The following is a 13,231-nucleotide window of genomic DNA, read 5'->3' on the forward strand; positions in this document are numbered from 1 at the left end:
TTAACTGAATCATCCCCTTAGGCCTTAAATGTAGAAAAGTTTTACAGAATAATACCTTCAGGGCTATACAGGTTGATCATTTAAGTAACGGCAAAATGTTGCACAGCAAAAATGCTGGGACTTGTAGTCCTTCAACAGCTGGACAGCCAAAGTCAGTATTATACTTTCCTGTAGTATAACCTTTTTGCATTTTTAATAAAACACTTTAAGAGGTGCAGGTGGAAACCCAGTGAAAATACAACAGGTGGAAGAGGTCAGAATTTATTTTAAAAGTTGACGGTACAACGTTATCAAGAAACTAAAAAACCCAGCCCTCCAAACAAATTATATACAGTCTTTAAACAGTGCAACCATTCTTAATAAATACCGCTTTACGTTAAATAGGATGAACAATATGACCCTTTAAGCCAGTATAAAAAAAAAAAAAAAAAAAAAGGTCCTTGTGGCCTAAATAATAAACCAAATATTAATTAAATATACTTTACAATAACAGTTTCTCAGTGTAAACTAACCACCATCCTATCTATTGGTACTCTGAAGCACAAAGCATTATAGAGAGAATTTCTCCTGAATACTAGGACAAGAACATCAGCAGCAGTACTGCAAATGGAATCTTTCCTTCTTTTTGATGCGCAAAATGTGCTCACAGCCAATGAGCGCTCTGTCCGAGGTCTGTAATAACCATGGATTACGTTATAATCACAGTAAACGTATTGATTCCTGTAAGAGTTCCATACATTTTAGAGGACTTGCTACAGACGTCTTTGTATTTTGGGAGGTTTTCCAATAGCAGAAAGTGTTTCACCCTTGCATGAAGGCAGTTTGTGAAATCAGTGTGTATGTTGTGAGTCAGACACTAATGATAGAAGGTTGGGAAGATAGTTGTGCTAACCTGTAGGTGTTTAACAAGACATGTGCTTTGTGATCCTGTATGCAGGATACTATTCTGTATCATATACTCCTGATACCAGTTTTGATTTGCGATATGAACATGAAAGTGTGAAAGATAAACATTTTGTTCAGTTTTCTGTTATCTATAACAAACATATGTTAACTGCAAGCAGTAAAAGCAGAATGCAAGGGAAGGGCCACTAATGGGTGCCAAAAGAACAAAAAATTGGCAGAAAGCTGCACGTTCCCTGCAGAGTTGTGACCCAGTGTAATGGAAAGCAGCAAAAACGTCCTTCACAATTGGTCAGGGATGGAACACAGCTCCACCTCTAGCTGTATTTGGCAGCATCACGAGCGTCTCCTTTACAACCATCGGCTATGCACGGCCTTGCCTTGCTGGATCCCAGGGTATAAGTGCCCAGGGAAAGGAGGTGGGGAGAACTGAGTGAGATCTTTCTCCTTGGCTTCATAGTCCCAAATATTGTCATAGCTAAGGTCACTCTGGAAACTTTGCAACTCTGCATAGTCGTGGTCCAGGGATTCTGTCTGCAGGCTTCCCGATGACGGCAGATCAAACATGTCTTCCACTGGAAAAACAACATTGAGAGATGTTAGACTCAAGAAAAAACAGGAAAGATGCAATGTATCTTCAGTTTTATTATTGCCACCTTAAAAAGGTATTTTTTTTGTATCCCCAAGCCAAAAACAAGTCTTCCTACATAGGGTCCAAATTCATACAAGTAGTGGCCAAACCAAGTTGAGGAGGGGGGGTTAATGGTTTATTGCATGGTATCCTACAGAAAGTCCTGTTTTTATCAAAATTTCCATCTATTACACAAAGTGCAACCAACGCAGTGTGGAGGCAGCCATTTTGTGAGCTTTGCCAACAGATATAAAAAACAGCTGTTTAATTCAATAGGAACCACTATCAATGTAAGGGCACTTTCCCATGAATATTAGCTCCCCACGCAATATGGCTGCCTCCACGGTGTATGGGACATGTGCATCTCACAATTATTAGGGCTGGTCAAACATAGTTACATGCCCAGTCAACAAAAAGTAAAATATCATCCAATAGTGAATCTCTATTAGACCGAAGAACATATTTATTTTAATTGGCAACAAGTGGTCTTCAAAACATGTATTTTTTATTTTTCATATTACAGCCTTTGTAAATAGATCCCTTTAATACTTTGTGTTGAGGCCCTGTTTATTGTACATGTGTTGGTAACAGTTGCTCATGTCTGATCTAGAAACAGGTGACTTGTTTAGGCATGTTGGCCGCAATACAGACCTGGCTACAAAACACCACTTATTGCAATTTTCACAGCACAATAATAAACCTATAACCGCTCAGCCTGATAACGAACTGATTTATCACTTATGTCTGAACTCTCTCCCCAGTTGCCTTTACAAAGTCTGGTGCTATAACATCATGACATCTTTATTACATTACCTTCTTTGTTTCGGTAAGATAAGGCAATTTCTTCTTTTACTGTCGATATCTAGAATGAGAGGATAAACATGTTTACTAGAACATATGCGAAACCGGCAGTGGGTACATTATCACACCTGTTGTTGTGCAAATTGTTTCTATAATGTCAGGTCAACTCTTCCAGTCTTAGTAAGGGATTTGTATGCCAGTTTGCACCAATAGGGAAATTCATTTATCTATACCTTTATTGCACTACATTTCCAGAGGAACGTGTGCACACACAAAAAACCTGTTCATGTAAATATAGCAGATTTTCTCACATGTGCCGCGCTCTACAGATCTCGAGATCAATCCATCCCAGTGGGAGCAGCATAACTGCCTGGATTGCTAATATTCATCATCATCACTGTGCTACTGTCCTATACTATCTGCAAAAGATGTCCCGATACCTCTATTCTTCCACCAATTGCTAGACTCCACTCCACCCTCGTTACCCCCTCTCACGTTCACCTTAAGAGATTATTCCTGCTCTGCTCCACTTTATTGGAACTCACTTCCTCGCCAAGTCAGACTTTATCCAAAACATGCCATCTTTAAACTTTCCCTCAACTTACCCTTTCACCAAAGACTACAACCCCACCTCCCTCATCACTCTTTTCTCCTCCCTGTGCTTCGCTTCCCCCCTAAATCCACCCTCCAACTGTTCTCTCCTCCCCTCCCATGTTACTCCCCAACACTATCCTTGCCTCTTTCAGCGATTTTGGCCTAAAATCAGTGGGATTTAAATCCCGGGATTGAAGCTTCCAATCCCAGGATTTGGGGATTAAATCGGTAATTTAAAATTTTTTTTATTTATTTTATTTTTTTTAATGCCGGACAGCCCTGTGCACCTGCAGCAGACTTCTCAGATGCTGCCCCTGCCCCCGACTGTGCGCAGCATGGAGTGACTTCAGAGGTCACACTGTGCAGCCTGATGCCAGACGCGACGGCCACACTAGCAGAGGAGGATTCTGGCCGCGAGTATCATCAGGCAGCCGCGGAGAGAGGAGTACGAGCACCCAAGCAGAGGCCAGTACTCGAGTGGGGGGATGGGGTAAGATATAAGAACTGAGGTAAAGTTAAGGACTGAGGGATAGAGGGGGGGGGGGGGGGAGAGATAAGGACTGAGGGACAGGAGAATGATGGAGTGGAGTCACAGCTGCTGCCAGCCAGTGACACCACCAGCTCAATCCCGGGTTCCCAGGAATCCTGAGATTATGCGTTTTTCAATCCCGAATCCCAGGATTAAAAAAACGGCCCGGGATTGGCCTCCCTAGTGCACGCACGCCCATCGATAGGTTCAGGCTCACTGAGTGCTGATCGGACTTCACCTTGCAATGACTCACCTCTACTTGCCTGTCAAGAAACAGCGAGTCCCCAACCCTTGTTCTCTAGTCAACGTACTACCTAGTTTGTCAGTTTTATTGCCCCGTATTTACCAATATGTAATTTTACATTTACTGTACCACTGGTATGTCATGTTCTAATGTTACTGTGTGTATATTCTGTATGGTGTTGTAGAAACTTTGAGGTGACTGAAAAATAACGAATGGTAATAATAATACTAAAAATAATAACCTGCATTTCCCTATGTGAGAACGCATTAGCCCCAAAGTAAATTCATGCAGCCAGTGCAACGGGCCAACAATTTATTAGGGACAGAGGGCATATTAGATGAGTGTAAGAGGTGCCAGGGACATGTTACTTTGTTGTTCACATCCAAAAAGCTCTCAGAAGTCCAAAAGTGCTCATTATCATGCCTTATTTCATATTAAAACTGTTATTGCTTCTTCTAATAAGTATCTTGTTTGCAACTATGGCTCTGTGTTTTGTTTAAATAAATGGATACAGGGTAAGTATACAGGGGTTGGGCGTAGTGGGAGTGGGCAGAGCCAGAGGCAGACCGAGGTGACAACAGTTTAGAGGACTTACACTTTTAAAGAAGGGAGTCTGGGTGGCTGGTGTGAGTCTGGAGTGCACAGATGTGTCCGGCTCACTGTTCCTGTGCTGGACGTGCTTCACCAGCTGCTGGCTCCCCCTGACTGGGTGGGAATACTTCTTCTGCAGTGCAGAGTGCGGGTTGTGATTCACATGGAATGATCCATTGGTCTTTGAGTGTAAGGCATGAGTCTCCGTGCGGTTGGTGCTCAGATTTCTCAGAATCTTAAAAACGAAATGAAAATAAAAATAATAATGACTGCTGACCCCTGCCATACAATAAAGAGATACATATTGTCTTTGTGTTTGGCAAAACTTACCTCTTCCACAAAACTGCTGCTCGATTGGCCGGTTGGTGTGTACGGTTCGGCATACAATGGAGACTTTGACAAAGCCTGACTGTCGGCTGGGGAGGTAGATTTCTGGCTGTCTGTTAGGCTCCACCTGTTTAGCTGAGCACACACAACAGATGAGCAGATTATTGACTGTGACAGGAGCAGAACCATACAGATGTTCAGCAAAACGTTTCATTCATTGCATGCTTTCCTGCATACTTTCTGGCTGCCCCCTCAAGCAGGGCCAGCACAGTATGTGGTGTGTCGAGGCACAGGTTGGCACTATAAAATGCAGAGATTTTTGGCATTGTAAAGTGGGGGGTACGGGACTACTATGGCGCGATTCAGCGCGTATCGCGGGATCGGACGCCCGGATCATCCACTTCATTCGGAGCCATTCGGCCGTTCTCGGAGAGTAGGCAAGTATGGTGCAGAAAATAAATCTCTTTAATATTTCACCATACCCTTTACCTTCAAATTCAATACAGATGGTCTCCAATTAAAAGAATGAAGCATACAAGCAAAAAACAACTCATGATCGGCTTAACTGTACATAAAATGGATGAATAATATAATTGTTATATTATTATAACAATTATATTATTAGAGGATCAAGTTTAGTAATGGAGTACACTAGTATCATGAAATATCACGTGTATAATGACACCTTAGAACTAGGGCAGCCTTTATTAAATGATAGGGTTGTCACTAAAGTATGTTACCACAACAGACTTTTCTGATTGGGGATTTATTAGATCTTGGAGAGACATGAAGGACCAACCAATCAGCTCCTAAAGCTGGGTACACACATTGGGCAGCGGGTACACTTTAGACGATCCGGTGCACGACCGCACGATAGGTCAGCCCCTGCCGCATCCCGCTGCATGGGGTCGTCAGTCGCATCGTCAGATTGTGCTGCATGTAGGGACGACCTGACTATGCGACTGACAACCCAGCGGAAGCGCACAACGGCTGACATGTGCGCACTCACTTGATAATTTGAACGATTTGTCGTTACGATCCGTGTACCCATCTTATCTGTCATTTTTTTCAAAATGCCTGTAAATTGACAGTCAGAAGCTGATTAGCTGATTCTTTACCTCTCTCCACTTTCTCTCTCTCCAAGATTTGATAAATCTCCCCATAGTTGTTGCTGAAGTGATGGATGGCATTCTCCTGTTTCACCACTGTTTAACCCACACAACTGCCAGTCAGAAGCCGCACCATACCAGAGGCTGGTAAGCTTCTCTAGACAATGTGTATGCGTGAATACATGAAGACGGAGGCTGACCAATAGAGCGCACATGGTTCTGGAAACACGTGGCCACAATTCCAAAAGATGGACAAAAACATTATCTAAATTGTGCTTAGAGCTATAGCAGCTACAACCTACCAGCATCTGAGGAGTAACTGATGAGTGTGTTTGATGTTTTTGATAAGAGTACGGCTCCTTGTATAGGGGGGAGAGGACATCTTCACTGGGGGTCTCAGGGATAAGACCAAATGCTGTATTTTCCAGGTCATAACTGTGCGGCATCGTGGAAGGTATCTGCAAACACAGGTTGTTTTTTCCTTTTGACCCACGGATACTGCCTCCTCTCTGCAGATCATCTGATCCAGTTGGTCCACTGGGCCAGTGTGGATTTGCCAAACACTGTAAGATAATGCAATGATGTAAAAATATACTATAATTTATATAATTTTTCTTTTCATTTTCATGCACCATGATATTGCCCTGGTCCATTTTATGTATCATACAGTAATAGTGCTCTAATTCATTTTATGCCCCATAGTAGTGCCGGTATGGATGCAGACGCTTCGTTTGCCAACGCTGGTCAGAATTCCGGAGCTGGCATCCCAACCGCCAAGGTAAGTGGGGGGGAGGGTTAGGTAGTAAGGGGGGAGGGTTAGGTTTAGACATTAGGGGGGGGAGGTTAGGTTCAGGCAGCAGGGAGGACGAGTTTGGGTAGGGAGAGGGGGAGGGTTAGCATACCGACCACCAAGTATCAGTATGTTAACCTGTTGGGATCCAGGCGTCGTGTTTCTGACCGCCTGGATCCAGTGCCGTAGTTCATGTTATACCACACAGTGCCACCAGTTCATATTATGCCACATTGTATTCCTAATGCATTTTATTTGATTTAGAGTGGAGATCTTTTTAATTTAGGCAACTGTCCCTTTGGGGCACAGTCCTAATCTTAGAGCCCAATTCCCACCAAAAGTTTCACAAAGGATTTAAGCAAGAAGAAGCCTACTCTCCAACAGTGCTGGGCTTACCGATTAGCTAAGGAGAGAGAGAGGGAGAGGGAGAGAGACACAAAGAGAGACATAGATCACCACTGACAAGTCCCCCTTTTCAGGCCCAGGCAATGGGTTGGACCTAATTTCTTAGCAGGCAATTTCGGGAACTTGATAGACAACTATATGAGCTGCGTCCGGGGCCCCCAAAACCTGTGTGTGTGTCTCTCTCTCTCATTTGGCAGCTTATAAATGGTTATTCCAAGATAATCTTCATAGCAGTGTGTTTCTTATTGTCATTGAAAATGGTGATGTAACAAAACCATCCTTGTTTGTCCTCTCCCTTCAACTGGGACCAAACTAGTCAAAACTCTGTGTTTCAGGGTGTTAGCGTTACCTAGGAGACTGGTAGCCTGTCACTTATACTTTGATTGCTCAAATGAACTACTAGATACGTGTCACTCTGCAAAGCAACTTTTTATAGAAAAGTAACTCTCAAGAAAAAAAAAGGTATAAAAACAGCTTGTTGGATTAGTTAGCTAAATATAAAAACAGTACTGTCACTTCAGGTATAATAATATTTACCATCGTAATACAAAGGCTTTACAAGGTACTACATTAACAGAAAAAAATAGTCCACTAACTGCCACCTGTATAATGCACGGTTATTCATAAATACTCGGACACTTACATGAACTGGCTCTGTGTACCCAGGTGATAGGGGATCCTCCTGCAAGGTCTGTTCCCCTAATATGGCGTATGACTGTTGATCAGATCCCTGGGTAGTGCTGATAGACTGGTAACTCGAGTTGGGCAGCTTCCCTGGTGCTGCCCAGGATTTGGTGCGACCATCTGATGTAAACGAGCTCCTACAGCTTGCAGTGACCTTTGGAAGGAAGAAGTCCAGGTCAGTGAGTAAGAACAACTTTTGGACAGTTTTAAACACAAAAAAAAGATTCTTCTTATTAGAATTTATTAGGCACCATAAAGGAGTATGCAAAATGCTGTGCATGGGGTAGGCATAGGCACAAACAGCATAAATACAAAGCGCAACAGTGACCCATAGCATGAGTACAAAGCATAAATCCAAACACTGCACGGAGTGACAAGTACATGGGAAGGGTATGGCAAATGAAAGTAGTTTTTAGGAGCAGGCAGTGGTGAGTTGCAGGAAAAGGCACAACAGCTCTCAGTAATCCTGTACCCATTGTATGGGTGAGCAGTAAGGGGCAAAGGAGACAGTGATGGAGGTTGCAGAGCGGTAGGAGACAAATGCCGTATGGCACAGCAGCAGCATTAAGGATGGAATGAAGAGAGATGCCAGAAAGGATAATATTACAGTAATATCAAATATATTAGATAGATCAGACAGGAAAAGTAGTCAATGATAATCCTATAACATTTGCTTGTAAACCTCATTATATGGGTTTAATTTATACCTATATGATGTTTAATATTTATATTTTTCCTGGAGATAACTCTAGACTGCAGAAGGCAAAGTTCAAGAAAATTGTCAACCACCCACTTGTCTTACAGGATACATACAGGCGCATACCTAGAACCATTCCCTTATTAGATTGTAAGCACTCACAAGCGGAGCTCTCTCCTATCTGCTTACCTCCTTCCACCTTACCAACCTGCTTGTCATTTCATCATGCCTTTAGCATGTTGTGTATGTTAACTTTTTGATACACACATCATTGAAAAGTAATAAGAATCATCTGTGTATAGACAAATCTGTGCTGTAAAATGCATTAGTACAAAAAAAAACCCTCATGAGGCACAAAAGCTCTCTTTACCCAGCAGACAATACCTCTAGGTCCCTGAAAGGGCACCACGGTATCATACAATCTCAACATTTGTACATATCACACCAAATTCATGTGTAACTTTTACATTGTAGAGAGCAGGAGATCGCAGGCTCAAAATAATATACCAGTAAATGATGGGAATATTTAACAAAGCCAAGAATGACATGTACTGACTATATAGCAAAAGCGCTTAACCGGAGCTCTTAGTCTGAGCCCATGGGCTCCACAATATGGCCACAGCCTTTTCTGGCAACTACAGTCACAAACATACATGTAAAGATTTTGGGAAATTAAGATATTGCAGATAAAATGGAAACCATAACAGAGAACAATAGCTTCTACTCAGCTGCTCGCCAAATGAATCCGCACATGTTCAGACAATAAAAATGTTTGGGCACTTTTACAATGTCGTCTATTCCCAGCTTCTGTACATATAGGAATGTGTGTTTAGTGGCCTGTTAAAGTTGTACACATTAAATCGACCCCAGATGCCAACAGTTCCAAAATACATTAAACAATTGAACAGCATTGGCTACCAAACTATTAGTACTCAGCCTATGCTCAGAGACATACAGAGGGGAATTAAAGTACCTGCTCATGTGGTCCGGAATGAGATCCACAGAAACTACTGGATGCAGACAGTGAGGAGTCCCTGTTTTGCAGCTGTGCACGTTTCAGATGTTCTATCCACTCATCGTAATCCTGCTGACTGAGGCAGATCACCCGGATCGTATTAATGTACCTTCCTGGTAAGCCACGGAGGAGATATCATGTTATTTCATCACCTGGGTACTGTATGCAGAAGTCACCTCAACTATGATCAAATATTCTTGAATGGATAACCACAGTGACGCAGAGGTGGTATTTGTAGATTACATTAGCAGATAGTGTAGTAGCTAGTGTACACCTATTAGTGGGTGAACCAATAATTAGCATATCGAGGCATTAGGAACATCACTGAGGCACTTCGTACCTCATGTCTCAGTGAGGTCACTAATTTCTAACATGTTTGTGGGCCAACCATTTAATTTATAATTAACTGGTAGGCTTTAGTAGATTTAATAAGGCAAACCTGTGTGTAGGATCATAGGCATCTACAATGTCTTTATGAATGTAAAGAAAACACCGCTTACAAAGCTCAATTAAAGGATATATTTTATATTTAAATTTATGACGGACAAGTGTCCCCTACCTTCTAACAAAAATGATTTCTTCTGTTTTTCATTTTCGTCTGAAGTCACCTGTATGGCTTTAAGAGGTAGTTCTCCCTGGTTATATAGAGTAAAAAAGAAGACTACGGTCACTAAATAGTGCGTTAGACATTTGCAGCTTTCAGACAGGTTTGCAGTTGCCAGCACTGCAGAGTGATGGGTTAGGTGGCAAAGGGTTAATCATTAGCACAACTTATAAATAGGGTGTTATCACTACTTGGAAAGGGTAATTTTGTAATTTACACTTGGCTTCCTGTTCTCACACACACCTCTCCCAATAGTCTGCTTCTCACTCGCGCTGACTCACAACCCGTTCCTCAGCATACAGGCATGTACACACAGCTCCTAATTGCTGATGTACACCAGCGTAATACAGCAACAGGACAACACCATAATCACCAAGTGGAAAGTGTCATAAGATGCTCTGAACATTCGCTATAACATAAGGAAATTCATATGCACATATCTGAGCTTTATAACATGTGGGAAGTGGTTTCTAAACAGGACAGGTGGAGAAGTTGCCCATAGCAACCAATCAGCATCTAGCTGTCATTTTATAGAATGTATTTGTTCAGGCCTGGCCAACCTGTGGCTCTCCAGCTGTTGTGAAACTACAAATCCCAGCATACCCTCCCCATCAATCATCTGGTAAAGCACTCTGGGACTTGTAGTTTCACAACAGCTGGAGAGCCACAGGCTGGCCAGGACTGTACTAGATAAACACTAGCTAGAAGCTTATTGGTTGTTATGGCCATCTTCTGTACTTGTCCCCTTTAGAAGTCCCAAATAAATAGTGATTTTTAATTTCAGCATAATCATGTCTCTGTCTAATTTGGTGGATCAGCCGCTATAATGCATCATTATGGCAATATCAAGTGTATGGGAATTAGTAATGAAACGGACCAGACAAGTCATAGTACAGATGCCGCAAAGCAAACAGCAATAACATTTGTCATTTCACCACTTCAGCTCTTCTCAATTCAATTAATCCATCCTCCAACTTTACCGTAACATAGTACATGAACCAGTCTTCCTCTGCTCAGCAACACTCCCTTCACTCTCCCGTTAGCGGATCCCCTCCTCAGCTTATCCTTACCACATCATTCCTGCTCTTCCCCTCAGATTACATTTCTCAGTTTCTGCGCATTTATATCAAGCATCCATGACATGCACACTATGGAAGCAACCATCTTGTCTGTCAGCACAGGTATAAGAATGCCGCCAATCAATTCACTTCAAGTCAGAACCATGTGATCATTTGTCCATGAAGTCACTCTGTTATGTTATTGGTTGTTCCTAGTGAACAGTCTGCACTCACATGAATATGTGTTTTGCCCAGAGAATGATTGCCTCTAGTGTGGGGCCGTGAAAAACGCCCTTTGGTTCATCAGTTTAGGGAAGGTCGACATGGATTTTCCCCGATAAGCTAATATTACAGAGTTAAATTTGCTAGACTGTTATGTAGAATATCATAATGAGATGCATTCTGGCATTATACAGCTTATATACTTTCCTGACACTACTGCCTCTCTTGGAAGATGTAATATTAGGGCAGCTACGAATACATTGTGAATGTAACACTTGTTGTTATAAAAAAAAATGAAAATATAAATAAAAAATGTAATAAAAAAAAAAAAAACTTTGCCTGAATATAAAATGAATACATTCATACCTTAAAACAAAGGTTTTTGCCTTCTTCAGAGAGTATGACAAGAGTGGACGGGTACAAGACCAACAGTCTTTCATTCAGCTCCTGTTATAGAAATAGGAAGAAGTTTTTAACTTGTGTTTATTTCCAACCTTAATTATGTAAGTGACCGAGATGATTGTCACTTACCAATCTGGTTAAGGAACAATTTGGAACATGTGTCATATTAACATGGATAGCAGTCGTGTGACAGAGACTGGAATGAATATAATGGCAGCACGTTACACTCTCACTAGTAGCAGTATAGACCAGTCTCCCAGTAACAAGAAGAGATGGCCTGTAGGGTGCCAGGTTTTATGACACCTCATTCCTATGTTACTGTATGAAACACGCAGGTCAGTCCTGCCGGGCTAGTGTCTTTAAAAGGTAATCTTAATGCATTACTCAAATATTATCCCTGAATAGCATCATAAAGTGAAATCAAATAGTGTTGCATTTTCAAACACACAATCACTCTGTCCTGGTATTGTCCAATTTGGCCACTCAGCCGGGTGGCTGATTCCGATGAAATCTGGCTGCTCATCCCTCTATGGGGGAGATTTATCAAAGCTTGGAGAGAGATAGAAGTACCAACCAAACGCTTCTGTCATTTTTCAAACGCAGCCTGTAACATGACAGTTAAGCCACGTATCCACTAGCCAATATAATGAACGATAACGATATCATTCATTATATCGGCCAGTGGAAATGCCGTCAACGACCAGCGATGCCCGCTCCCGCTGGTCGATGACTGCGTCTCTCATCGCCCGAACCTGCTGTCCAACCTGACGATATAGTCATTTTGTGCAGGTTCGGGGTTCAGGGAGAGTGCCGGCACTGAACGATATCATGAATGATATCGTTCAGTGTGTGTGCTCAATGTTGTTAAGGACATTGAGCACACCACTGCCGGGGACAAACTACACGATATCGCTCATGGAGGGATATCGTGTAGTGGATATGCGGCTTTAGAAGCTGATTGATTCGTACTCTCTCTCTCTCCAAGGTCTGATAAATCTCTTCCTATATGTGTGACCCAATCACTTCCGGTGTCACTGGGGCCCATTAGTGAGAACGGATGGCAACTGTACACACAAGCCGATAGAGGATCTCTTATAAAGTGTGTTTTCCGTAATATCAGATAATACCCAGATCAGTTTCTATGAATTATTATCTGGCATCTGGGTCGTTTTCTGCCCAACCATCAATTGTCTGATATTTGCAGCACACGCAGGTAGGAAAACTGTTATTTGTAATCATTCTGGGTTTTCAACTCCAGTCCTCAGGTGCCCCCAAAAAGTCATGTTTTGTGGATTTCCTTAATCATGCACATGTCAGTTAATCTATAGTGCTGGCTCAGTAAGTATTCCATCTGCTTCCACATACAAAAGTCCTCAAAACATGACCTGTTGGGAAAACTTGAGGGATGAGGTTGAGAACCATTGTTTTATACATATTTACATTGATCTATATAAAAAAATGTTTTTGAAATAAAGTTCTGGGTTCCGCTGTATCAAAGGTGTCTGTGAAATGTTAAATTACAGCCAAAAACCTCTGAGAGCCAAAAACCTCTGATATTGTTTACGGGGTAAATTTTATAGCCTGCGCGATGCAGGTATCGGTGAGTTTCTGCAGAGTCTGCCCTT

The 13,231-nt window shown here is 42.1% G+C and overlaps 1 protein-coding gene across 1 annotated transcript in view; it reads right to left on the reverse strand.

The window, feature by feature from the left end:
* Window positions 1-281: 281 nt before the first annotated feature.
* Window positions 282-13,231, reverse strand: part of PLEKHN1 (pleckstrin homology domain containing N1) — a gene marked incomplete at its 5' end in the record, with an annotated part of 39,021 nt that continues 26,071 nt past the window's right edge. Inside the window, 9 exons of the mRNA XM_088481101.1 lie at window positions 282-1,478; window positions 2,348-2,396; window positions 4,298-4,528; window positions 4,624-4,755; window positions 6,032-6,292; window positions 7,568-7,762; window positions 9,279-9,433; window positions 9,880-9,955; window positions 11,571-11,651. Coding sequence (XP_088337227.1) covers window positions 1,255-1,478; window positions 2,348-2,396; window positions 4,298-4,528; window positions 4,624-4,755; window positions 6,032-6,292; window positions 7,568-7,762; window positions 9,279-9,433; window positions 9,880-9,955; window positions 11,571-11,651 — 1,404 coding nt within the window. The remainder of the gene's footprint in view (window positions 1,479-2,347; window positions 2,397-4,297; window positions 4,529-4,623; window positions 4,756-6,031; window positions 6,293-7,567; window positions 7,763-9,278; window positions 9,434-9,879; window positions 9,956-11,570; window positions 11,652-13,231) is intronic.

This window comes from Taudactylus pleione, unplaced genomic scaffold, assembly GCF_031769625.1.
Source record: "Taudactylus pleione unplaced genomic scaffold, aTauple2 ptg000264l, whole genome shotgun sequence".
Taxonomy (NCBI): Eukaryota; Metazoa; Chordata; class Amphibia; order Anura; family Myobatrachidae; genus Taudactylus; species Taudactylus pleione.